Source organism: Sus scrofa, chromosome 16 (assembly GCF_054392235.1).
Source record: "Sus scrofa isolate SSC_HxYL_T2T_F1_AM1 chromosome 16, Sscrofa_HxYL_maternal_Yorkshire_Landrace_v2.0, whole genome shotgun sequence".
In the NCBI taxonomy this organism is placed as follows: domain Eukaryota; kingdom Metazoa; phylum Chordata; class Mammalia; order Artiodactyla; family Suidae; genus Sus; species Sus scrofa.
This window is the reverse complement of record NC_139398.1, coordinates 63,266,126-63,294,076: the sequence shown is the minus strand read 5'-3', so window position 1 is coordinate 63,294,076 and position 27,951 is coordinate 63,266,126. Positions and strand designations below refer to the sequence as shown.

General features: G+C 39.7%; 1 protein-coding gene across 5 annotated transcripts in view; it reads left to right on the top strand.

Annotated features, from left to right (window-relative positions):
* The window catches only part of CREBRF (CREB3 regulatory factor), a 64,752-nt gene that overhangs the window by 19,295 nt on the left and 17,506 nt on the right, over positions 1-27,951 (top strand). For 4 of the 5 annotated variants that reach the window (XM_013990647.3, XM_005657631.4, XM_085002463.1 and 1 more), the window contains exons 2-7: positions 8,194-8,397; positions 10,318-10,443; positions 12,301-13,387; positions 19,518-19,712; positions 20,905-21,094; positions 22,922-22,995. In XM_013990647.3, coding sequence (XP_013846101.1) covers positions 8,389-8,397; positions 10,318-10,443; positions 12,301-13,387; positions 19,518-19,712; positions 20,905-21,094; positions 22,922-22,995 — 1,681 coding nt within the window. In that variant the 5' untranslated portion in view covers positions 8,194-8,388. Of the gene's footprint in view, positions 1-8,193; positions 8,398-10,317; positions 10,444-12,300; positions 13,388-19,517; positions 19,713-20,904; positions 21,217-21,949; positions 22,888-22,921; positions 22,996-27,951 lie in introns of those variants that run through there. The other variant, XR_014831527.1, reaches the window with a different exon arrangement.

The following is a 27,951-nucleotide window of genomic DNA, read 5'->3' as shown; positions in this document are numbered from 1 at the left end:
ATATGGAGGTTCCCAGGCTAGGGGTCGAATCAGAGCTGTAGCCACCGGCCCTCGCCAGAGCCACAGCAATACGGGATCCGAGCTGCGTCTGCAACCTACACCATAGCTCACAGCAACACCGGAGCGTTAACCCACTGAGCAAGGGCAGGGACCGAACCCGCAACCTCATGGTTCCTAATCGGATTCCTTAACCACTGTGCCATGATGGGAACTCCTCCCTTTTTTTCTTGATGAGTCAGTCTGACTAAAGATTTGTTAATTTTATTTATCTTTTTCTTCCTTGTTTTTTTTTTCTTTTTTTCCCCCAATTTCATTAATCTTTTTAGAGAACCAGGGTTTAGTTTTATTGATCTTTCCTATTGTATTTTTAGTCTCTAGTTCATTTATTTCAGCTCTGATCTTTATGGTTTCTTTCCATCTATTAACTTTTGGTTTTATTTGTTCTTTTTCTACTTATTATAGGTGTAAGGATACATCATTTATTTGAGTTTTTTTCCCTTTTTATTCATGTAGGCTTGTATTGCTATACACTTCCCTCTTAGAACTGCTTTTACTGCATCCCATAGGTTTTGGATTGTCATGTTTTCATTTTCATTTGTCTCTAAGTATTTTTTCATTTTCTCTGATTTTTTCAGTGATCCATTGGTTGTTATGTAGTATATAGTTTAGATTCCACATGTTTGGTTTTTTGCAGTTTTTTTTCTTGTAGTTGACTTCTAATCTCATGGCGATGTGGTCAGAAAAAAATGCTTGATATGATTTCAGTTTTCTTAAATTTACTGAGGTTTGCTTAATGGTTCAGCATATGATCTGTCCTGGAGAATGTTCCATGTGCACTTGAAAAGAATATGTATTCTGCTTTTGGTTGGAGTGCTCTATAAATGTCAGTTAAGTTCATCTGGTCCAATGTGTCGTTTAAGGCCTGTATTCCCTTACTGATTTTCTGTCTGGATGATATGTTCATTGATGTAAGTGGTTAGGGTCCCTCACTATTGTTGTGTTACTGTCAATTTCTCCTTTTATGTCTGTTAACATTTGCCTTACATGTTGAGGTGCTCCTGTGTTAGGTGCATATATATTTATAATTGTTATATCTTCTTTTTGGATTAATCATTTGATCATTATGTAGGATCTTTGTCTCTTATACCAGTCTTTATTTTAAAGTATATTTTGTCTAATAGAAATATTGCAGCTCTGGCTTTCTTTTGATTTCTATTTGTGCAGAATATCTTTTTTTCCATTACCCAGACTTTCAATCTGTATATGTCCCTAGATCTGAAATGAGTCTCTCCTAGGCAGCAAATATACAGATCTTGTTTTTGTATCCATTCAACCAGCCTGTGTCTTTTGGAGCATTTATTCTGTTTACATTTAAGGTAATTATTGATATGTATATTCCTATTGCCATTTTGTTAATTGTTTTGGATTTGTTTTTGTAGATCTTTTTCCTGTTTCATTTGTCTCTTCTTTTGTGATGTGATGACTGTCTTTAGTGTTGTGTTTGGATTCATTTTTCTTTTTTTGTGTGTTTATCTGTTACAGATTTTTGTTTTGTGGCTACCATGAAGTTTTTGTGTAGGGATCTATGTTTATACATGCTGGTTTCAAGTTGCTGATCTTTTTTAAAAATTTTTTATTGCAGTTTATTTACAGTATTCTGTCAATTTCTGCTGTACAGCAGAGTGACCCAGTTATACATATATATACACATTATTTTTCTCACATTATCTTCTATCATGTTCTGTCACAAGTAATTGGATATAATTCCCTATGATATACTGCAGGACCTCATTACTTATCCAGTCTAAATGTAATAGTTTGCATCTACTAACCCCAAACTCCCAGTCCATCCCACTCCCTCCCCCTTCCCTTCGGCAACCACAAGTCTGTTCTCCATGTCTGTGAGTCTGTTTCTGTTCTGTAGGTAAGTTCATCTGTGCCATATTTTAGATTCTACATATTAGTGATATCATGTGGTATTTGTCTTTCTCTTTCTGACTTCACTTAGTATGAGAATCTCTAATCACATCCATGTTGCTACAAATGGTGCTGTTTTGTTCTTTTTAATGGCTGAGTAGTGTTCCATTGTGTATATATAGCACATCTTATTACATTCCTCTGTCAGTGGACATTTAGGTTGTTTCCTTGTCTTGGCTATTGCGAATAGTGCTGCAGTGAACATAGGGGTGCATGTATTTTTTGAATGAATGTTTTCTCTGGATATATGCCCAAGAGTGGGATTGCTGGATCATATGGTAGTTCTGTATTTAGTTTTCTGAGGAACCTCCGTACTATTTTCCATAGCAGTTGTACCATCACATTACTTCAAGTTAATTTCAAATGTATTTTAATACCCTGCATTTGTGTACTCCCCTCAGGATTACAGTTACAGATTTTATATTTTACATATAATTGTTCTGTGTATCCCTTACCTACTTACTGTGGATACAAATGATTTCACTACTTTTTTTCTTTTTTTTTTTTTGCTTTTTAGGGCTGTACCTGTGGCATATGGAGGTTCTCAGGCTAGGGGTCAAATTGGAGCTATAGCTGCCAGCCTATACCACAGCCACAGCAACACAGGATTCTTAACCCACTGAGCAAGGCCAGGGATGGAACCTGCCTCCTCATGGATGCTAGTCAGATTCATTTCCAATGTGCCACAACAGGAACTCCGATTTCACTACTTTTGCCTTTTAACCATCCTACTAGATTTGTGTATGGATGATTTCCTACATTTATTGTATATTTGTCTTTGCTAGTAATCTTTTCCATTTTGTAATTTTCTTGTTTCTAGTTATGACTTTTTCTTTTCCACTTAGAGAAGTTCCTTTAGCATTTGTCGTAAAGCTGGCAACAAATTTGTTGAAGTTTCTTTTAACAAACAAAAGTTAAATTCTTTTTTAACTTTGTCTGTAAAGCTTTTGATTTCTCCATTAAATATGAATGAGAGCCTTGTAAGGTACAGTATTCTTGGTTGTAGGTTTTATTTCTCTTTAATCACTTTAAATATATCATGCCACTCCCTATAGAGTTTCTGTTGAAAAAAATCAGCTGATAGCCTCATGGGGGTTCCTGTGTATATTATTTATTGCTTCTACCTTGTTGCCTTTTTTTTTTAAAGTGACCACACCCATGGTATAGGGAAGTTTCCAGGCCAGGGATTGAATCTGAGCCATAGCTCTGGCAACATTGGATCCTTTAACCCACTGCACCAGGCTGGGGATCGAACCCACCACCACAGCCATGCAAGTCACCGCAGTTGGATTCTTAACTCACTGCACCACAGCAAGAATTCCTCCCTTGTTGCTTTTATTTTATTTTTTGTCTTTGTCCTTTTGGGGCCGCACCCATGGCACATGGAGGTTCCCAGGCTAGGGGTCTAATCGGAGCTGTTGCTGCCGGCCTACACCACAGCCACAGCAATGACAGACCTGAGCCTCATCTTCGACCTACACCACAGCTCATGGCAACGCCAGAGCCTCAACTCACTGAGCAAGGCCAGGGATTGAACCTGCAACCTCATGGTTCCTAGTCGGATTTGTTCCCACTGTGCCACAACAGGAACTCCCCCTTGTTGCTTTTAATATTCTCTCTTTATCTTTAATTTTTGTCACTTTGAGTACAATATGTCCTGGTGTATTCCTCTGCGGGTTAATCCTGTCTGAGATTCTCTGCAGTTCCTGGACTTGGGTGACTGTTTCCTTACCCAGGTTTAAGGAAGTTTTCAGGTATTATCTCTTCAAATATTTTCTCAGGCCATTTCTCTCTCTCTTCCCCTTCTAGGACCCCTATAATGCAAAACATAGCATGCTTGATGTTTTCCCAGAGGTCTCTTACACTGTTCTCATTTATTTTCCTTCTTTTTTCTGTGGGTGGCAGTGATTTTCACTACTCTGTCTTCCAGCTCATTGATCTGTTCTTCCTTATGTAGTCTCTATTGATTCCTTCCAGTGTATTTTTCATATCAGTTACTCTATTCTTTAATTTTGTTTAGTTCTTTGTATTTTCTAATTCTCTGTTAAAAATTTCTAATTTCTCGCTCTTTGCATCCATTTTCCTCCTGGAGTCTTTAGTTATCTTTAATGATCACTACTCAACTCTTTCTTGGGTAGATTACCTACCTACATGTTCCTTAGTTCTTCCAGGGTTTTATCTTGTTTCTTTGACTGAAACATGTTCCTCTGTCACCTCACTTGTCTAAATTGCCATTTGTATTTTTACATATGTGGTAGGTTGGTTACATTTCTAGACCTTGGAGAAGTGGCCCTCTGTAGGAGACATCCTACCTGTCCTAGCATTGCCTTCCCATCTCACCACCCAAGGGCCAGGGGCCAATTGGTCCCAGGATAGTGTCTGGTCTGTGTTTGCAGACTCATTCTGCAGGCTGCGGGACTGTAGTTTTCCTACTTTTGGTGTGTGCCTTCTGACTGGGGGGTGATGGTGGTGGAGGAGCTGGTTTAGGTGTTTGTGTAGGTTTTTTGGCAGGAGGGCCAGGTGCCTGCCTCTCGTGGGTGGAGTGGGGTCTTGGACCTCTGGTGGGCAGGGAGTGTCTTGGGACATGTTTAGAGGCAGGCTCAGGGAGTCTTTAGGCAGCCTGTCTGCTGATGAGTGGGGCTGCTTCCCCATCCAGTTTGTTGATTACTGGCCAGATATATCCCAGCACTGGAGCCTGTGACTGTTGGGTGGCTCCAGGTCTTAGTGCCAAAATGTCAGCATCTAGGACAGCTCATGCAGATGACTGCTTCTGAATATATCTGCCACAAGTATCTGTGTTCCCAGGGTGGGCCACAGCCACCACTCCCTGCACATCCCCCCCCCCCCACCAACTCCCCAGGAGAACCCTCCAAGACCAGCAGGTAGGTCTGGCCCAGGGTCCTATGAAATTAGCACTTTTGCTTTTGGTTTTGGTGTGCATGAGATTTTGTGTGCCCCTTTTAAGAGTGAAATCTGTTTCCTGCAGTCAAGCCTTCAAAGCCAAATGCTCTGGGGGCCTCTCTTCCCAGTACTGGATCTCCAGGCTCGGGGGAGCCTGACGTGGGGCTCAGAACTCTCACTCCTATGGGAGAACCTCTGTAATATAATTATTTTCCAGTTTTTGGGTCACCCACCCAGGGAGAATGGGATTTGATTAATTTGGGAGTCTGCTCCTCCTACCAGTCTCATTGTGGGTCCATCTTTATGTCTTTAGCTATAGAGGATCTTTTCTGGGAGGTTTCAGTCTTTTTCAACAATGGTTGTTCTGTAGATTTTTGTGATTTTGGTGTGCTCATGAGAGAGGTGAGCTTAGGGCCCTTCTACTACTCCACCATCTTGTCCACCCTCTTGTTTTGTTTTAATTATGGAATCAAAACTGGAATATAAGTCTCTTGTTTCCCAAACAAGTGCTCTTTTGCTAACTGTGTTGACAAGTTTGTTTTGATGCTAAGTGTTTAAGTAACATTTAAAATAAATATTTGTATTTGTGTGGAAGTATTATAGCTTAGAAAATTTGATAACCAGGAGAGAGTAGTATTATTTTCTTTCTAGAGATGAGAAAAATGAGGCTTAGAATCATTGCCCTACCCAGTGTTGTGTAGTTTGCAAGTGAGATCTATGATTAGAACTTTGCCTTTTTTCCTTCAGTGTTTCCCTGATAAACCAAGCTGTTGGTACATAGTATCTGTAGCAAATGCCAGTAAATTTAAGTTGAAGAGAACTCAATCTCTTCTTGAGTCTTCACCTCTGTTGCCAGAGAGGGTAAGTTTCAGGTATGAGAAAGTATCAAGCTCTTTTCCCAGATCTAGGTTATAGACCAAGATTATACTGGTCCACTTTGTTGGAATCTGTCACTGGAATAATATGCTTTTTGGAGGGTCTAAGTAACAGTCTGGAAAGGTCAGCTGACCTTATTTCTCAGAGGAATCAAGAAGAGTTAGGAATGAGACTACACATCAGCAGTAGGTACAAGGCATGAAGCCACATAAAGAGGAATTGGGCCAGAACTGACCTTTGGCACTAGCAGGCATCAGTCCATTTAAACTGTAGCACTGGGAGTTCGGTTGTGGCTCAGCAGATTAAGAACCCGACATAGTGTCTGTGAAGATGTGGGTTCAATCCCTGAAGATGTGGGTTCAATCCCTGGCCTTGCTCGGTGGGTTAAGGGTTTGATGTTACCACAAACTACTGTGAAGGTCGAAGATGTGGCTCAGATCTGCTGTGGCTGTGATGTCAGCCAGCATCTGTGGCTCCAGTTTAACCCCTAGCCTGGGAACTTTCACATGCTACAGGCGTGGCCCTAAAAAGACAAAATAAAAAATTTTTTAAATTAAAAACAAAACAAAACAGAAGTTCCCATTGTGGTGCAGCGGAGACAAATCTGACAGGTGAACATGAGGTTTTGGGTTCAATCCCTGGCCTCTCTCAGAGGATCAGGGACCTGGCGTTGCTGTGAGCTGTGGTGTGGGTCGAAGATGAGGCTCAGATCCTGAGTTTCTGTGGCTGTGGCATAGGCCAGCAACTCTAGCTCTGATTGGACCCCTAGCTTGGGAACCTCCATATGCCAAAAGTGTGGCCCTAAAAAGCAAAAAAAAAAAAAAGGGGGGGGGTGGAGAGAGAGAGACAGCTCTCTCTCTCTGGATTGAGATGCATAGTTAAAATTCTGTTTCTAGGCCCAGGCTGGGCACTTGAGGGTGTTTTTCCTAGGCTAGAACAGTGCACTTGGAATGAGAGGCACCAGAAGGAAGCGCCTAGCAAAGATCTACGAAAAGCTCCTACAGTGATAGTCAATTTATTAATCTAATTGAGTAGAACAATTATTGAGTCCCTGTTGACTACCTCTTATTTGTTCAGCAAGAGGTCTCTGAAATCAGTCCAGAGAATGTGTTAACTGCAGAGGGCAGCACAGCTTAAATTGACTCTTTTATCTCAGCCTAAGAAATGAAACTGCTTGTAGACCAAATGAGAGGAAGGAGTTCATTGTAAAGTAGAGGTTGTCAAATTTTAGGGAGGATCAGAATCACCCCCAAGGGCTTGGTAAAACATGTTACTGGGCCCTACTCCCAGAGTTTCTGCTTTAGTAAGTCTAGGCTGGAGCGCAAGAAAATTTTACTTCTAACAAATTTCCGGGTTAATACTGATGAAGATTGGACCAGGCTTTGAGGGTCACACATCTAGGAGGAGATGATGAAGGGTGTATAGTTTTTCAGTTTTTGATTAAAACTTTCATAGAGGAGGGTGGAATTTCCATTGTGGCTCAGGGGTTTAAGAACCCGACTAGTATCCATGAGGATGCAGGTTTGATCCCTAGCCTCGCTCAGTGGGTTAAGGATCCAGCGTTGCCTTGAGCTGCGACATAGGTCACAGATGAAGCTAATTGGCTGTGGCTTTGGCCAGTGGCTACAGCTCTGATTCCACCCCTAGCCTGGGAACTTATATATACTGCACTTGGCCCTAAGGCCCTAAAAAAAAAGAAAAAGAAAAAGAAAGAAAGAAAAAAAAAGGAAACCTTCATAGAGGAGGGCAAAGGGAAACTACCCTGTCAGTTTCTATCACAGTCAAGACCCTGTGCCAGGTGGTTTGCAATCATTTAATTTAACCCTTGAAACCACTCTGCACTCTGCAAAGTAGTCCTTATCCCTCTTTCCCTCTCAACATACAAATGTTAAAAACTTATTGAAATAATTCTTACCTCAAGGACAGCTTTCAAACTCAAAGAATAGCGTTGCATATACCTTTACAAACATGATTTTATTTAATGTAGAGGATATGTTAGATTCTGTTGTTTATAATTATGTATTCATACTCTTCTTAGAGATTTATAAGGGGTATAAAATGTAGATTCACTTAGCAGTAATGATTATACAATAGATGGAATTTTTGAGACACTGTTTTCTCATATGAAACACAAACCGAATGGAAACTTTATTTTAACATTAAGTATAATACGTCTTTAGATCCCAAGAAGGTTGGGCCTATATTAATTTTGCCAGTTTTTTTTAAATTTTGCCAATTGTTTATTAACCAATTCTATTGCAGAAACGAAAGGGAGGGATGGTGAATTGCAGAATAATTGGTATTAAAAACCAGCCAAATTCTTGATATTACAACTATAGTACTTATTCCTTTAAGTGTTATTTGCTTAATGTCATTTTTGAAAGGTCAGCTTGTTTTTAGTGGTGCTCAGTGAAGTTGCTTTGTGTTGTCGTTTGACAGAGTCACACAGAATTATTAAAACAAACACACAAACCCACAGTGATCCAAGCAGTTGAATTGAAGGCATTCTGGGAAACCTGCTGTTGATTGTGAAAATCATCTTTAACCTTAAATTTAAAAGTAAAGCTGGAAAAGAATTTACAAACAAGAAAAAAAAGAAGTTTGGGATCGGACTCACAGGATCTGGGCTTGGAAATGCCTCAGGTAAATCTTACAGAGTAGGTGTAAGATTGCAGAAAGCCAGTACCATTGGTTCTGTAAGTTCTCTGAATCTTAATATAACTTAATATACTCTTTCAAAGATGTTTTGCTTTTGATCTCAACTGGTTTGGAATACATGTTCTTCCTTTGCTGCAGCTTTGAAATTTAATGCACTTGACAGAGGGAACAATGTGAAGGAACACTTGGTTGGAAGGTAGGCGGAGGTGCTGGCTTTAGGGGAGCTAAACTAACTCCCCTGAAAATCTGCCACAGAAAGCCCACTTCCATCCCCTGTATCTTCTTCCTCTTTCCCAGTTGTTCCTTTCCATTTATGCCCATTGAATTCAAGTAGGAAGAGATGGTGAGGGATGTCAACCTCTCTCTCTTTCACACACACACACCCATTCACACATATACCTGTAACTCCTCAGTACGTATCTGAGAACGGCTGGATCTGTGTCGGTTATGGTAACTACTTTGAATTGACCAGTTCAGGTTTGCTGAAACAGTAAATGAAGTCCTCTTAGTCCCCACTCTTCATATTCAAACGTCTTCCCTTCCCCATGCATTGGTTAGCTCTTATCCACCACTTTTTGTGCTGGGGAGAAACCCAGAGATCTTGAGAGGACAGGGACCCTAAGGTGGCTTTATGTGGGGCCAAGCGGAACTATGCCTTGAGCACAGGACATCAGCAGCTTGCTGAGATGGTTTGGTGACTCAGAGCCAGGCAGCAGCAAAGGAAGAAGATTAGCTGGCTGATAGTGGCCTACCTCCACCCTAACCACTGGGCCAAGTGGACTACAGATACCCATTTCGAGTTCTTTCCCATTCACACTTTCCCTTGCTGTTTACTGAATACTTGACTTTAGGTCTATACAACACTTATTTTGAGCTTGCAGCCTGGGAAGGTTGTGGAAAATTAGAGAAAGAAAAGAAAGGCATGGGAGGTACCCATAAAGAAAAGCATGATGAAAAGCGTCTGTGAAAAGATCAGTCTGTGGTAGGTAGATGGTCAATGAATAGAGCGATATACGTAAGTAGACTAATAGCATTTTAAAAGTTTTGATAGGAGCTTATAAAAGAAGAACAGAAAGACAAAGAGGGAGTTTTTAATTCTTTCCTGTCTTCTGCCATTATCCAAGTTAAAGATCAAAGTGAGGACTTGTTTGGGCCACTTTAGGGGGTCTTGGCCCAAACTTCATTCCAGAGTGGTTTGTTATAGATACTGAAATGGAAAAGGGGGATGAAGAGAAAAAGAGCAGTGACTCTGGGTGCCAAGTCTCCCCCCCTCCTTTCTTATTAGTCATAGAAAGTGAATCCTTTTCAGGGATCAGGATTAAAGCTACTGAGTTCATGCCCTAGTTATTGGCCTCATGCGGAAGACTTTTTGATATCTGGCTGACTCTACCTCTGTCATGTTCCGGGAGGCATTTCTTGGACTAGAGATGCCCAAATTGTCTTCCGTTTGGGGACTTTGAACTCCTTTAGGAGTATAGTGTGAGACTGTCTTGCTACCTCTACAGACCCCAGGAAATGGCAGGGGATTCTCCACTTCATGGAGTTAAAACAGAGAGTGTCGTTAGAAGTGGATTTGAAGAAATGTAATATAGCCAAAAAATAAAAGTACTCATTAGGTACTATTTGCTGACTCTGGTGGCTAAATAAGCTTTAGTTTTTGAAACCTAGGTATTCTTAACAATTGCCACTCTATTTCTTTTCCTATTTTTAATGCATATTAATTATTTTCCTAATATAAGTCCACAGTTTAATGTTAGTTAAATATTTAAATGTACCAAAATGCAGGGAAAAATACAAAATTGTTCTGAAAATAATCATTTAGTAGATATATGGGGGTGGGGCTTATGTGTGGTAAATTGATCTCGAAGCAGTGTTAACTTTCCAAAATTAAAATCACTCTTGTAGCCTAGCGTAAGCGGAATGGATCCGCCTTTTGGGGATGCCTTTCGAAGCCACACCTTTTCAGAACAGACTCTGATGAGCACAGATCTCTTAGCAAACAGTTCAGATCCAGATTTCATGTATGAACTGGTAAGTAACATTTTCTTAGATTCTGCTTTAATTGATTTAGGGTAAAAGTGTTGTGGTATAATTTTTTAATTTATAAATGCCTAAAAAGAAAAAAGGATGTGATTATGCCAAATTTTATTCTTGTCATTGTCAGCCTAGTATTTTTGAAGGATGTATGAACCCACTGGAAATAATAAGAGGAAGTGTTATCTAAATATCCTTAAGTCTAGTTTTTGATGATGAAGATGGGAAGCCGTCTTTTTTTTTTTTTTTGGTCTTTTCTAGGGCTGCACCCATGGCACATGGAGGTTCCCAGGCTAGGGGTCGAATCGGAGCTGTAGCTGCCGGCCTATACCATAGCCACAGCAATGCGGGATCCAAGCCACGTCTGTGACCTACACCACAGGTCACGGCAACAGGATCCTTAACCCACTGAGCGAGGCCAGGGATTGAACCTGCAACCTCAGGGTTCCTTGTCGGATTCGTTAACCACTGAGCCACGACGGGAACTCCAGCCGCCTTTTTAATGTACGTAATTGCTAAAGGACTTTTCAACTGGGATATTTAAGAATGATAATCTTGAGCAAAGCATATAACAGAATTATGTGAGACAAAAATAGCAATTCTAAGCAATATCTGAATATATGTTGAGGTAAATAAACACTAAAAGACTCCTAAGGAAAACACTTTAGCAATAGCTTTAGAGGTTTTCTTCTGGCCTAGCAGTTAAATGATCTGGTGGTGTCACTGCTGTGGCTTTGGTCACTGCTGTGGCACAGGTTCAATCCCTGACCCAGGAACTTTTGCATGCCATGGACATGGCCAAAAAAATTTAATTACATACAACTTAAGTAACACAGAAGTATATAAAAACTGGAAAACTAAAACAAATTTGTTAATTTACTAAAAATCATTGAATTTTTAGTAAAAAAATCACTAATTTTTTAGCAAAATCACTTAATGCAGGTGGATTTTATAGCATGTAAACCATATTTCAATAAAGCTGTTAAAACACACAGACACACACATGCAGGCAAAACAAAACAAAACCCCCCCCCAAAACTAATAGAGTAATTGAAACAGAACAAAAACAAATTGGAAAACAGAAAATTTTCTCATTTCCTTCTGAGCCTCAACCCACCAAACCTTCTCCCCAAAAGTAATTGCTAGTAACAGAGTATTTCTATGCATATAATGTGTGTGTGTGTGTATAGATATGTGCGTGTGTATATATATATGAATATTTTAAATTAGATTTCATAACATGTAGTAAGCAGCCTTTTCATCTTAGTACATTAGAACTTAACTACATTCTTCTTATAATCTTATTGACATTTTAAAAATCATATCTCTACTCATGAGGAGTATTTTATTCCCCATGCCCAAGAGTTGTTACAAGGTCTTACAAAGATCTTATCTTTTTGTTGGTTGAGTTCCAACCCTCTTTGGATTGCTCTTTATCTCTGTATTTAAGTGCTAAAGAAGACAGATTCTTCTGTGATGAAGATAAGGTCTTCATTATTTGCTTTATAACTGAAGCTTGTTTCTAAGAAGATCCCCAAATCCTTCCAAGTCAAAGATCAGAAAATGTAAACTTTTTTTCAGAAAAAAGTGCTTATAGTGAAGTTCAAGAGCCCTTGACCATACCTAAGCTTCTCAGGGGGCACATTCTGCCCCCCCTTTTTTTCCTCGCCTAAGGAAGTGACACTAAATGGAATGGTAGACTGTCATGTAAGTAGTCTTTATGTAAAAACAGACCAGCAGTTGAGTACTGATATATTAATTTGATATATAGAAGTAAGGATAGAGGTAAATAATTCTTTCATCAAATATGGTGTATATATATATATATTTTTTTTTTTTTTTAACCTTTCTCAGGATAGAGAAATGAACTACCAACAAAATCCTAGAGACAACTTCCTTTCTTTGGAGGACTGCAAAGACATTGAAAACCTGGAATCTTTCACAGATGTCCTGGATAATGAGGGTGCTTTAACCTCAAACTGGGAACAGTGGGATACATACTGTGAAGACCTAACAAAGTACACCAAACTAACCAGCTGTGACATCTGGGGAACAAAAGAAGTGGATTACTTGGGTCTTGATGACTTTTCTAGCCCTTACCAAGATGAAGAGGTCATAAGTAAAACTCCAACTTTGGCCCAGCTTAATAGCGAGGACTCTCAGTCTGTTTCTGATTCCCTGTATTACCCTGATTCACTTTTCAGTGTCAAACAAAATCCCTTGCCCTCTTCATTCCCTGGTAAGAAGATCGCAAGCAGAGCAGCTGCTCCTGTGTGTTCTTCTAAGACTCTTCAGGCTGAGGTCCCTTTGTCAGACTGTGTCCAAAAAGCAAGTAAACCCACTTCAAGCACACAAATCATGGTGAAGACCAACATGTATCATAATGAAAAAGTGAACTTTCACGTTGAATGTAAAGACTATGTGAAAAAGGCAAAGGTGAAGATCAACCCAGTGCAGCAGAGCCGGCCTCTATTGAGTCAGGTTCATGCAGATGCGGCAAAGGAGAACACCTGCTACTGTGGTGCCGTGGCCAAGAGACCAGAGAAAAAAGGGACGGAGCCTCTGCAGGGCCATGCTACTCCAGCTTTGCCTTTTAAAGAAACCCAGGAACTATTACTCAGTCCCTTGCCCCAGGAGGGGCCTGGGTCGATTGCAGCAGGAGAGAGTAGCAGCCTTTCTGCCAGCACATTGGTCTCAGATTCATCCCAGAAAAAAGAGGAGCACAATTATTCCCTTTTCGTCTCTGACAACTTGGGTGAACAGCCAACCAAATGCAGTCCTGAAGAAGATGAGGAAGACGAGGAGGATGTTGATGACGAAGACCATGATGAAGGATTTGGCAGCGAGCACGAACTTTCTGAAAATGAGGAAGAGGAAGAAGAGGAAGAGGATTATGAAGATGACAAAGATGATGATATTAGTGACACTTTCTCTGAACCAGGTATTGTAATGCTTGGAGGCTTACCAAGCTGACTTTTTCCTACTCTGTCGAAATAGAAAGTTGTGCTATGGATGCTTTCTTTGTCTTAGTTTGGGCATTGACTTAGTTTTTTGTCTTGGATATGTAATTGCTTTTATCTATTCAAACAGCTCTAAAATAATCACTTTTCCTCATGTGTGGTTCATATGCTGATTCCTCGAGGGCTTCTTAATTTGTCTTATGTTAAGTGACCTGATTTGTCACTCTCTGGAGCAGCTGTGCAAAGATGCCCAAAATGGATTGGTTCAAAAATATGCATATTTCTGCATGCATCCCTCTGTTTTAGTTGAGGTAAGTTAGGAGTCCATAGAATGGTGAACCAAGCGATGATGGCTTATATTACTCATTCCTGTAACCAGCAAAGCCTACTTAATGAATAATGTAAAAGAGAGCTTTTTCTTTGTGTCTGCTGCATCTTTCATTTGCACAGTATTTTTCCATTTAAGAAAAATACATGCTATAATTTAATAAGCATGAAGGAGTCTCTGCTCTGCGTACAGCACATATAAATAAAAGGAAGAAAGAAAATGAAACCTATGGGGAACTGGCTCATTTCAGCATGTACATGGTTGGTCTCCTGTCACTACTGGCTTGTGCAGTTTATTTATGAAAATGGTATTGACAAGTGGCACACAATTAAAAATGCACGAAGAAATGAAGAGCTTCAGATTTGAATGAAAGTTACTTTATCCAGAAATAGCGTTGGTACTGTAATTTTACATAAAAGACCAAGTTATTAAAAAAAAAAAAAAGACTCTGGATTGTCAAAGAGCCCTTTTGTTGTTAGAATTTCCGGCAGTATAAACACAGATATTTAATTTTTGGAAAGATTTTTCAGCCATAGTAGCTATATTATAGCCAGTGAAGCATATCATTGCTAAGAGACTGTCCTCTTAGCGAAATCTTTCTATTGCACAAATGCTTAGATTTATGCATTTGGTACAACTAAGTTGTTTGACTTGGGTGGAGTTGCAAGTAAGGAAAAGGTACTTTACAGTGGAGGAAAAGGGTTTATGCCTTTTCTTTGGTTTACCTTAACATTCAGTATAGTCTAGATAAAACAATTGTCTTTTCTACTTAGCAGGAAATCTTTTCTCTCAACAAGTGAATAAAATCTGCTTTGAGCTCCTTCAGGGATTGCTGTCTTTGCTTAGTGATAAATTAAATCCCACCCATAGGAGTCCAGAGGGCTGCCCAGGAGTGGTCCTTAAAGTCTGACAGATCAGCCCTATTGTTTTGAGTCCCATATTTAGAGTTGGGGTAGGAGGGCAAGGGAGGGTGATACAAGGAGTAATAACTAGGGTGATAACTAGGAGGTGGAGTGTGGGGAAGTAACTGCCTCTACCAGCTGGTGCTAAAAGGAATGTATAAATTCAAGGGAGTCAGTGAACCCCACTAACGAGGGCAGCCAAGGACTGTTCTGTTTATTCCACCTCTGGTTGTAGCTTTTTTTTCTTTGACTTTTAACTTGAATTTCAGTTCATCCTTGATCCTTTGACTTGGTTTCACCTGGATAAATGTATTGAGAGGTGCATAGGTCCATGAAGAGAGACTGCTCGATAAGTTGACTCTTGTTCCTTTTTCTCAGCCTTTTGATTCTTGTAGGGATGGGGAACTAGTGTTGCAGTTGGTATTGTCCTGTCACGCCACATTCTCTTGCCCTGTCACTTGTAGGAGAACCCTGATTTGTGAGTTTGTTGGTGTAAGTGACCAACACTGTTTTAAAAGAGAGATGCGCCCATTGGCACTCGGCAGGGTAAAGCTCTCCTCTTGGCACTATTTAACACTGATGGATGTTTGGGTGGAATTTAATTCACTCACTTCCAGTTGACTTGAAGTAAAACCTCTTTGGTTAGTATTACTTGGACACTTCTCACCAGTGTTTTTGAGTGACATGCTTTAAGCACAAATAAGTGATTTTGCAGTATTTGGGAGGTTTATTCATATTTGCTAGTGAAAATTTCCCTTCTTTGGAAGAAAGAGCTAAACAAGCAACTTTAGGAATACAAACATGAATTATTGGTGAGAGGCAAGAAGAAATTCTTTGAAACAGGAAAGTGGGATAAAGTTTCTTGAGAGTGCTAGTTTTAGAGTGGGTTGATTGGTTTAATTTGCAGCAGACAGTTTACAAAGGCCCTTTTGTGATGACTAGCTCCCTTGATGCTGTTTCTTGGCAGTTGACTACAACAGTGCCTGAGCCTACAAAGCTCCAGGAAAGGTGTAAAATAGAGTTTTCGTCCCTATTCTGGACTTGCTCCCAAGTTTTAATAGAGCCTATTCTGTGGACAGACTACAACTGTTTGGGGTCATAGAATTACATGGTTGTAAGGCTAAGAATTAGGCCCCCAGAATGAGAGTTTATTTTGTAATCTCCATTAAACATTGTCACGATTGACTTTACCAGCTTAATGCAGTAGTCTGCACTTTGCAAAACCAAAGATGTGCAGTCAGAATTTTAGAGAAATTCCCTGGTGGCTTAGCAGGTTAAGGATCCTGCATTGTTCCCTGGCCTGGGAACTCCTGCGTGCTGCAGGCACAGCCCAAAAAACAAAAACAAACCACCCCACAGAAAATCATTTAGGGGAGAGGAATAGCGATGGCCTGGGAATTTTGGTTAGTAGATGCAAATTACCGTATTTAGAAAGGGTAAACAGCAATCCTGCTGTATATAGCACAGGGAACTATATTCAGTCACCTGGGATAGACCATGTTGGACACAAATATAAAAAAGAATGTGTAAATACATATAACTGAGTCATTTTGCTGTGCAGCAGAAATTAGCACAACATCGTACATCAACTATGCTTTATTTTATTTTTGATTTTTTTTTTTTTTTTTTGTCTTTTGAGAGCTGCACCCGTGGCATATGGAGATTCCCAGGCTAGGGGTATAATAGGAGCTCTTGCTGCTGGCCTATGCCACAGCCACAGCAACACCAGATCTGAGTCACGTCTTTGACGTGTACCACAGCTCATGGCAATGCAGGATCCTTAACCCACTGAGCAAGGCCAGGGATTGAACCTGCAACCTCATCATTCCTAGTCAGGTTCATTTCTGCTGAGCCACGACGGGAACTCCTATTTTTGCTTTTCAGGGCTGCACCCTGGGCATATGGAAGTTCCCAGGCTAGGAGTCTAATCAGAGCTGCAACTGCCAGCCTATGCCACAGCCACAGCAATGTGGGATCTGAGCCATGTCTGTGACCTACACCATAGCTCATGGCAATGCCAGATCCCACTGAGCGAGGCCAGGGATCAAACCCAAGTCCTCATGGATACTAGTTGGGCTTGTTACCACTGAGCCACAACAAGAACTTCCATCAAATATAATTTTAAAAAATTAAAAAAAATTTAGGCAGTAAATGTGGCCTTTTGACCTCCTTTTGGTAATTATGTCAGGAAGGAATGAGTTAGATCAGGATGGTGATCCATCAGATGAAAAGAGAGAAAAGGCTCCATGGGAAATGTTACATTAAACAAAGCACTGATTTGTTAAAAAAAAATTGGGGTGTTACCTATTTTTGTGTTAGACATTGTATATTAGATTATTGGCTATGCAGAGGTGAACAAAACAGATCCTCATCTTCACAGAACTTAGAATTGAGTGGGTTTATTTACTGTCGTAATTTCTCGGTCTTCCGGTTTTATGTGTTCTGTGACTTGGATGCAGGATGGGAGTTTCTTAAAATTTATTTGATCACAGAACTATTTGGGACTGAAGGCATATCTTAGAGTAATAACGTTCCTCAGAACACACTTTAATAAATATTTAATTACCTTAAATGCAAGACCAGTGATCTGGGAATATAATTTTCCTCCATTCTACTTGATCACAGTAGTTTCTGTATTGAAAAGTTGGATGACAAATCTGTCTCCACAGAGCATGTGTCTCTGTGTGTTATTGTGAATTTATGGTCTATACTATTAGAGACTGTTGAAATATTAGATCAAAGAAAACTGAGTATCCTTAAGTTTCTTGGAAAACGGCTGAACATATGTAAGTAAATAAAACTGGTAATAATTTGGGTGGGACAGAAGAAATCTAAATCCTAATGACTCTTTGAATTTAATATGGAATGTATGTGGGGGAAAAAATATTTAGACCATTTACCTGGCTAGGCACAGGGAAGGTAGGAGCCCAATTGGAGCTAGAGCCATGGGGCCTGAGCCAGTTCCAGCTCTACTAGGTTCCTAGAAGCCTCAAATGAAATAACTGTGAGTGAATATGTGAGTGCATTAAATGAGAGAGATGGTGCTTTGCCAGAAATCTAGGCCACCTGAGGGAGCATGTCAAATAAAGTGTCAGAAGGATGGGTTACCTGAGGAAGCTGTATGTAAAAGTTTCCCTTATGCTTTGGGCTGGGATAGACTTGAATGTGGAATAGCAGTTCTTGACATTGATAGGAAGATGGAATGTTTCAGTTGGGTGCATCTGCCTTTGTTGAGGTGTTCCCAGCCATACTAGGGTAATCCCTATGAGCCAGTAATTTCAGCTTGGCCTACTACAGCAAGGACTTTTTTTTTTTTTGCATTTTAGGGATGCACCTTTGACATATGGAGGTTCCCAAGCTAGGGGTCTAATTGGAGCTGTTGCCACTGGCCTACACCAGAGCCACAGCAACAGCAGATCCAAGCTACATCTGTGATCTACACCATAGCTCACCAGCTCAAGGCAATGCCCGATCCTTAACCCACTGAGTGAGGCTGGGGATCAAACCTGCATCTTCATGGATGCCCGTCAGATTCGTTTCCACCGAGCCTCGATGGGAACCCCGTGCATCTTTTCTTAAGAAGCATCTAAGTTCTCTGTCACACTTCTTGCCATGTTTTAAAGTACTCCATGAATCTTATCAGGCTGTTAAGCCAGCATTGCTGCAAAAGCTTGTCTTAACTCTTGCCTCAAAATCCTTCTTCTCTCTGAATTCTTTTTAAAAAGGTCATGTTTACCAAGATAGAGTTTTCACACAGTAAAATTCACTGTGTAATTTTAAGTGTATATTTCTTTGGGTTTTGACAAGTACATGTAGTCAAGTAACCTCTACTAACACAATCAAGGTATGGGATAGTTTGATCATCCCCAGATTTCCCTCGTGTTCCTTTATAGTCAGCCCCTCCCTCCGCCCCAACTCCTAGCAACCATTTTGTCCCTATAGTTTTGCCTTTTCTAGAAGGTCATGTAAATGGAATCATGTTTCTAATTAATTCTTTTTTAAATTATACTTGATTTACAGTGTTGTGTCAATTTCTGCTGTAAAGCAAAGTGACCCAGTCATACATATATATACATTCTTTTTCTCACATTATCCTCCATCGTGTTCCACTACAAGTGACTAGATATAGTTTCCTGTGCAGGATCTCATTGCTTATCCACTCCAAATGCAGTACAGTAGTTTGCATCTCCTAACCCCAGACTTCCGGTCCATCCCACTTCCTCCCCCTCCCCCTTGGAAACTACAAGTCTGTTCTCCATGTCCATGAGTTGTTTCTTTTCGGTAGATAGGTTCATTTGTGGCATATATTAGATTCCAGATATAAGTGGTGTCATATGGTGTTTGTCTTTCTCTTTCTGACTTCACTTAGTATGAGAGTCTCTAGTTCCATCCATGTTGCTGCAAATGGCATTATTTTGTTCTTTTTTATGGCTAAGTAGTATTCCACTGTGTATATGTTTTCTTCATTCATTCATCTGTCGATGGACATTTAAGTTGTTTCTGTATCTTAGCTCTTGTGAATAGTGCTTCAGTGAACATCATGGTGTATTCTTCCCAGTTTTTGATGGGGTTATTTGTTTTCCTGTGGGTCTGTTTCATTGTTTTCTCAATCTTAGGTGAAGGTACAAAAAAAGTATCATACACTAACCAAAGAGAAACCTAAGGAATATAGACAGTGTCGTTATCTCTATTATTCTCTAAGTATTTTATGAGTTAGAGATTTCTGTGTTAAAAGTTATTTTATAGATTTGGTTTATTATCTTTGACATGCTAATAATGCTTTCAGAAAGTGTCACATGGCAAATAGAAGAGATCTTTTTGTTTGTCCTGATTGGGTCATTGAAATTTATGGAACTTAAAAAATTGGGATTTTTTTTTAAGGCTATGAAAATGATTCTGTGGAAGACTTGAAAGAAATGACTTCAATATCCTCTCGGAAAAGAGGTAAAAGAAGGTACTTCTGGGAGTATAGTGAACAACTCACACCATCACAGCAAGAGAGGATGCTAAGGCCATCTGAATGGAACCGAGACACTTTGCCGAGTAACATGTATCAGAAAAATGGCTTACATCATGGTAAGAGAGGATTGTGATCATGTATATTGTATCCCTTCCCCCTTCCTTCCTTCCTTCCCTCCCTCCCTCTCCCCCCTTTCTTTCCTTCCTTCCTCTTATTTTTGAAATACAGCTGACATACAGTATTATGTTACTTTCAGGTGTATTTCATAGTGATTTGACATTCGCCTACATCATGAAATGATCACCACGGTAGTCTTAGTAATCATCTATCCCTGATATTTCCTGTCACTTTAAACAGAGATACTAAACCATAATGCTTAATCATTATGCATTATACGAAGGTATTCAGCCCCTGCTAACAACTGGAGAATAGAACAGTAGAGCTGCCATGTTTGCTGTGACTACTCTTCATTCACAAATAACTTTTATCAGTGTTGAGAGCCGTCACCTACACAGAGAGGAAAGCTTGTGTAAAAGTAATTTCCAGTCACTTCCTTTCTTTTTTTCTTTTTGGCCATGCCCGTAGCATGTGAAAGTTCCCAGGCCAGGGATCGAACCTCAGCCTTAGCTGTGACAATGCTAAATACTTAACCCGCTGCACCACGAGGGAATTCCAGTCACTTCTTATTTTACTTATCCTACCCAGGAATTGACCAGGAGCCTGCTGATTCCTGACCTGTCACAGGTGCTATAAACAAGAAGTGTTGGGGAGAAAGAGAAGGGGCTCCAGCATCTCTGTCTTTCATTCTTGTTCAGTCTCCAGGCCTAAATGTAAATGGAGAGATTGGAATCAAAATGGTGGGGGGGAGAAAAGAGGAGGGAAAGGAAAAGAAAGGGAGAATAATTGTGGAGAAAAGAAATGGAGTGTAATATAATTGAATAGAAGGAGTCAGGAGAGGCTTATAATCTTAGGTAGGCCAAATTTCAAACTGTGAACACAGGAGGATGTAATTGAGTAGAGTTCTTCTGTACAAATGTTATTTTTACCTTAATCTAAAGTCTGTACTGAGAAGGGGGAGGGCGTTTGTGCAGGAGAAACTCTTTTGAAATTGTGTTCTATTATCCCCATTTCATGCTGTCACAAGGTGGGAAGGAGAGGGGGCCCGCCCTTCTAGCATAGGTTGCTCAAATAATGAGACCTCTGAAAAAGAAGAAAGGGGAGGGGAGAAGTGGGTTTTTAAAATATGACTGTAGAAAATGTATCTCTTGTTAAATAAAGTGATCTCCACTTCTTTTAAACCACCTATAGGAAAATATGCAGTAAAAAAGTCACGGAGAACGGATGTAGAAGACCTGACTCCAAATCCCAAAAAACTACTCCAAATAGGGAATGAACTACGGAAGCTGAATAAGGTGATTAGTGACCTGACTCCAGTCAGTGAGCTTCCCTTAACAGCCCGGCCAAGGTCAAGGAAGGAAAAAAATAAACTGGCCTCCAGGTAAATCTACTCTTGTTCACTCAGGTGATTGAAGTCTAGAAGGTGTGGTTAGACTTTCCATGAGCCTTTTTTTTTTCTTTTTGGGGCCACACCCACGACATATGGAAGTTCTCTAGCTAGGGGTCCAGTCGGAGCTTCAGCTGCTGGCCTACACCACAGCCACAGCAACACTGGATCCTTAACCCACTGAGTGGGGCCAGAGATCAAACATTCATCCTCATGGATACTAGTTGGATTCGTTTCTGCTGAGCCACAATGGGAACTCCCTCAGTGAGCTTTTATAGAGGGGAGGACCCTTGGCCATTTATTCATAAATATACTTTTGTAAATACTACAGTAAGAGTATTACAGTTTTTCCTTTGACAGTAAAAGATGGTACTTACGCTTCATTGAGGAAGTTTTTAAAGGGGAGAGACAAAAGGACTCGAGTGTTTTATATCATGGTATAACGAAAAATTTTATCAAAGCTTTATTTTTTGTTGTATACTAAGTCCGGTTTTGTTTTGTTTTTTTTAACTGGGGTATAACTTGCTTGTGGTAAAATTGATCCCTTTTAGTATATACTTCTATACATTTTGAAAAACATAGCTCGTCATGTAACCATGACCACAACAAAGATACTAAAATTTTTCCTTATGCCTCTTTGTAAAAGTAAACTCCTTTCACATCTAACCCCTCACAATCACTGATATGGTTTCTGTTCCCACAGTTTTGACTTTTCTAGAATGCCATATAGATGGAATCATACTATAAGCAGCTCTTTGGGAGTTCCTGTTATAGCTCAGTGGGTTAAGGACCCGACATTGTCTCTCTGAGAATGTGGGTTTGATCCCTGCCCTGGCTCAGTGGGTTAAGGATCCAGTGTTGCTATAAGCTGCAGCATAGGTCACAGATTCGGCTCAGATATGGCATTGCCATGGCTGTGGTATAGACCCCAGCTGTAGCTCCCATTCCACTCCTTGCCCTGGAACTTCCATAAGCTATAGGTGCAGCCATGAAAAGAAAAAACAAGGAAGCAAACAACAAAAAAGCAAACTGTATGCAACCTTTTGCATCTGACTTTGATTTCACATGTGGTGAATTTAAGATTCGTCCATATTGTTGTGTGGAACAATAGTTTGTTTCTCTTTATTGACATAGTAGTCCTTTGAAGTGATATGCTACAGTGTACCTCTTCACAAGTTGAAGGATATTTGAGTGGTTACCAATTTTTGGCAATTACGAATAAAATCACCATAAACATTCACTTACAGATGTTTATGTGAACATAAATTTTCATTGCTCTTGGGTAAGTACCTGGGAGTGTAGATTTAACTTTATGAGAAACTACCAAAGTAGCTATTTCTGAAGTAATAAAGTTTATTTTTAAAATGTTTACTATTTTCTAAAGTAGCCTTAGGTACTACTTTGCATACCCTCCAGAAACATGTGAGGATCCCACTTCACATCTTCTACACCTGATATTGTTGGTTTTTGTTTATTTCAGTATCCTAGCCATAGTTTTGTTTTTTAATGTATCCTGAAATTTTTAAAAATCAGATTGGACAAATGATTATATTGTGTGTTTTGGGGCAACTGAGTCCCTTGATATAAACATCAGTATAGGCAGTGATTTTTGGTTGCTTATCACAAAATGAAAAAAGTGAACTGGGAAGTTCCCATTGGCAGGTTAAGGATCCAGCGTGGCTGTAGCTATGGTGCAGGTTGAAACTGTAGTGCAGCTTCCATCTCTGGCCCCGGGGAACTTCCACATGCTGCGGGTATGGCCAAAAAAAAAAAAAAAAAAAAAAAAAGGTAAAATGAACTAATTGCTCCTTTCTTTCACAGGGCTTGTCGGTTAAAGAAAAAAGCACAGTATGAAGCTAATAAAGTGAAATTATGGGGCCTCAACACAGAATATGGTAAACTTCCACTTTTAAGAATTTGATCACCTTCCTTTTACCTTGCTGACCTCTCTCTTTCTTCTTTTTCTTTAGTTTTGTTATTTGCTTTCCTTGTGTTCTGCCCAGTTTTAGGCCAGCCTCCTTTTTGTTCATCCATTCACTAAGCTGTATGCTTGGTCTTACTCCTTCACGTCCTTCTCTTAGTGTGTCTGTATCTGTGGCTGGCCAAGCCAAATCTCTTCTCGCTCCTAAAAAGCACATCTTCTTGTGATCATGGTAATCTCTGATTTCCATTTTACAGTTAGGTACTGGGTTAGCCAATTTTATCGGACTAATGTATATTTTAACCTTTGGATAGTTTGGAAGTGTATCTTATAAATTTGATTGCTCATTAGAATCATCTCTGTGTACATTGTAAACTGTAGATTCCTAGGCTTCTTCCCAGATCCTCTGAATTGTAATCTATGCAAGTAGAACCCAGAATCCATTTTTTGTTATTATTATTATTTTTTTTTTTTGGCCACCCCAAAGCATATGGAGTTCCTGGGCCAGGAATCAAATCCAAGCCACAGTTGCAACCTATGCTGCGACTAAGCTGGATCCTTAAACCACTGTGCCAGGCCAGGGACTGAACCTGCATCCCAGTACTCCGGAGACACCACCCATCCTTTGTGCCAGAGTGGGAACTTGAGAATCTTTTTTTTTTTTAGGCCGCATTTGTGGCATATGAAAGTTCCCAGACTAGGGGTCAAATTGGAACTGCAGCTTCCAGCCTATGCCACAGCCATAGCAACACTTTTCAGATACTTAACCCACTGAACAAGGCCAGGGATGGAAACTGCATCTTCAAGCATACTAGTCAGGTTCATTACATCTCTGCCACAACAGGAACTCCCATATATGTATTTTTTCTTTTTTTTTAGGGCCAAACCCTCAGCATATGGAAGTTCCCAGGCTGGGAGTCTAATTGGAGCTACAGCTACCAGCCTATACCACAGCCACAGCAACATGGGATCCGAGCTGCATCTGGGACCTACACTGCATCTCATGGCAACGCCAGATCCTTAACTTACTGAGTGGAGCCAGGGATCAAACCCCCATCCTCATGGATCCTAGTCAAGTTTGTTAACTGCTGAGCTATGAAGGGAACTCCCAAAATCCATATTTTTAACATTACTCCAGTTAGTCTTATGCAGTCATCCTGGTGCATATTTGGGAACCGTTGGTTTAGATCAATACTTCTCCATCTTTCATATCATGGCATGTGCAGACAACTATCATCTCTAAGGCATCCTAGAATATGACAGAGTAGGCTGCTCATGGGAAGAGGCCCCTAAGGGCAGAGAGGATCAATATCCCATACACCTGGGACCCTTTTAACAGCATCCTAGAGGGTTGGAAAGCTCTGCTTTCCATCTTCTGTAATAAGAACTACCCGCCTCCCTTCCTCCCTTACTTGGTTACTCTTCTTGAAGCCTGGTTTCATAAAAGCTCATATGTTCCTTTGCCTCTGAAATTGTCCTCTTCACTGTGTAGCTCTTGGGCGAAGTTGCATCTGAAAGTGAAACAATAGCTAAATGGTCAATTATTACTTGTTCCGGAGACTTTGTTAAGTTCCAGCACGTAAGTGCTCAGTAAACATTGTGCAGTTTTTCTCAGTTCTTTATCTCGATCATCTTGTTTCCATTTGCGAGGGCAGAAAAAAGGTTTCCAACTGTGAAGTTTACAACTTGTAAAGTGAACTGGTATTTTTTTTTTATTAGTGGCTATGCAGGAACTCTAATCAAGGTAAATGAATTAGGTAAAACAATGGTTGGTTTGTTGGAATGAAATCTATCATTTCCTATTAATTCTTTCTTGCTATTTGAAGCATTTTGATTTTCATCTCTGTGAGTATTGTATGTAATGCTTACAATGTCATGCACATTCATATTTCCTTTTAGAACCCAGCTGACTCACTTTGCAGGGAGATAATAGTGGGCCACTGGGAGCCTTCTGGGTTTCATTTTCTCTGGACACATGAGGCATCTGTGTGTTGTTCAGTTAATATATTTATCCATAATAATACATCTGTGTGGTCATATATTTTTGCATTTGTAAATATATACATGTATGCTCTCTCTCTCTCTCTCTCACACACACACACACACACACACACACATGCTTTTCTGTGGTGAAACTATATTCTGGGATAGGGAGCAAGTGGGGAATTGGTAAGGGCCAGGAATATATGTATTTTTTAATGTGTTCTATTTCAAATTGAGTTTTTGATGTCTGCTTAAAATTTTTCTTGTTTCCAGAGCTAACTCAAAGCCTCTGGTATTTTCACTTAAGAAAAGACAAGACGGGAGTTCCCATCTTGGCTCAGTGGTTAATGAACCGGACTAGTGTCCATGAGGATGCGGGTTCAATCCCTAGCCTCACTCAGTAGGTTAAGGATCTGGTATTGCCATGAGCTGTGTTGTAGGTCGCAGACGTGGTTCAGATTCCGAGTTGCTGTGGCTGTGGTGGGAACTCCATGTGCTGTGGGTGTGGCTCGAAAAAGACAGAAAGACAGAAAGACAGAAAGAAAGAAAGACAGACAGAAAGAAAGAAAGAAAGAAAGAAAGAAAGAAAGAAAGAAAGAAAGAAAGAAAGAAAGAAAGAAAGAAAAGATAAGATGGAGTTCCGGTCGTGGCTCAGTGGTTAATGAATCTGACTAGGAACCATGAGGTTTCAGATTGGTGTTCTAATTAGAAACTTTGCCAACTCCAAAATCACAATTATTTTCTTGCATATTTTCTCCTAAGATTTATATAGTTTAGGTTTTATAGTTAGGTTTATGGTCTCTTTCGTGTTAATTTTTATGTATGGTGTAGGTAAGAGTCGATGTTCATTTTCCACCCCTATGTGAATATCTGGTTGATCAAGCACCATTCTTTGAAAGGACTTTCCTTTCCCCCTTAAATTGTTTTCGTGCCTTTGTCAAATCAATTGGCCCTATATGTATGGGTCTACTTATAGACTCTGTATTCTGTTCCATTGATCTATTTGTTTGCTCTTATGCAATACGCAATATCTTACTGTAGTTTTATAGTGAATCTTAAAAGTCGGGTCGTGTCAGTCCTTGTTAGTCTTCCTGCTTTGTTCTTTTCTTTCAAAGTTTTTTTGGCTATTTTAGGTCATTTGCATGACCATATAAGTTTTGGAATCAGTTTATCAACATTTTACAAAAAAGTTTACTAAAATTTTGATTGGAATGTCTTTGAATCTGTAGATGAATTTAGAGAGAATTACCATCTTAACCAAATGGAGGCTTCTAATCCATGAACTTGGTGTCTCTTTCTATCTAGATAAGTCTCTAATTTCTGTCTGGCTTGTTTTATAGTTTTCAGTATAAAGTGTTTGAACATCTTTTGTTAGATTTACCTGGGTTTTTTGGTGCTGTTGTAGATGGACTTGTTTTGAAATTTCAAAACTTTTTATTGCTGGTATATGAAATGGATTTTTGTGCATTATTCCTGTACTTTACTATTTTGATAAATTTGTTTATTAGTTTCAGTAGTAGGTATGTACATGCCCTGGGATTTTCTATTGAAGCAGTCGTCATCTACAAGTAAAGATAGCTTTATTTCTTCCTTACTGATCTTTATGCCTTTTAATTCTTTTTCTTGCTTTATTGCAATGTCTGGGACATTGAATAGAAGTGATGATTGCCTTGTTTGCAATCCCAGAGGAGAAACTTTCACCGTTAAGTTAATGTTGGCTGTAGGCTTTTTTGTAGATAAGATTATTTTGCGTAAGTTCCCTTCTTTTCCTAGTTTCATTAAGCATGAATAGGTGTTGAATACTATGATTTCTTTTTTTTTTTTAACTTATCGAAACAATCACATTGTTCTCCTTTATTCTGGTAATATATCACATATTCCTTTGTCAGTGTAGTGAGTTAACATTAACTGATTTTTTTTATTACTCAATGAATTTATTACAATGATCATCACAATCCAATTTTATAGGATTTCTATCCTACAACCCTAGTGCATCCCCCCACCCCCCAAACTGTCTCTTTTGGAAACCATAAGTTTTTCAAAGCCTGTGAGTCAGTATCTGTTCTGCAGAGAAGTTCATTCTGTCCTTTTTTCAGATTCCACATGTCAGTGAAAGCATTTGATGTTTGTGTCTCATTGTCTGACTGACTTCACTTAGGATGATAATTTCTAGGTCCATCCATGTTGCTAAAAATGCCAGTATTTAATTCTTTTTAATGGCTGAGTCATATTCCATTGTGTGTATGTACCACATCGTCTTGATCCACTCCTCTGTCGATGGACATTTAGGTTGCTTCCATGTCTTGGCTGTTGCAAATAGTGCTGCAGTGAACATTGGAGTACATGTGTCTTTGTGAGGCATGGTTTTCTCTGGATAGATGCCCAGGAGTGGGATTGCTGGATCAAATGGTAGTTCTATTTTTAGTTTTCTGAACATTAACTGATTTTTAATTAAACCAACCTTGCATTCTTAGAATAAACCCTATTTGGTGGGTTTTTTTTTTTTTCTTTTTTAGGGCTACACCTGTGGCATAGGGAAGTTCCCAGGCTAGGGGTTGAATTGGAGCTATAGCTGTTGGCCTACACTATAGGCAACTTGCAATCTGAGCAACCTAACCACAGCTCAAGGCAATGCCGGATCCTTGGCCCACTGATCAAGGCCAGGGATCCAACCCGCATCCTCATGGATATTAGTCAGATTCATTTCTCCTGTGCCACAACTAACCCTATTGGCTTTGATGTATTTTTTTTAATGTTAGAATCTATTGAAAATATTTTGTAAGATTATATTCTGATATTTTATGTTGGATTCTGTCACTATTATTTTGTCAAGGATTTTTATGTGTGTATTCATAAAGGACATTGGTTTGTGATTTCTTTTTTCATAATGTGTTTGTCAGGTTTTAGTATTTGGGGATACTGACCTCATAGAATGAATTTTGCCATG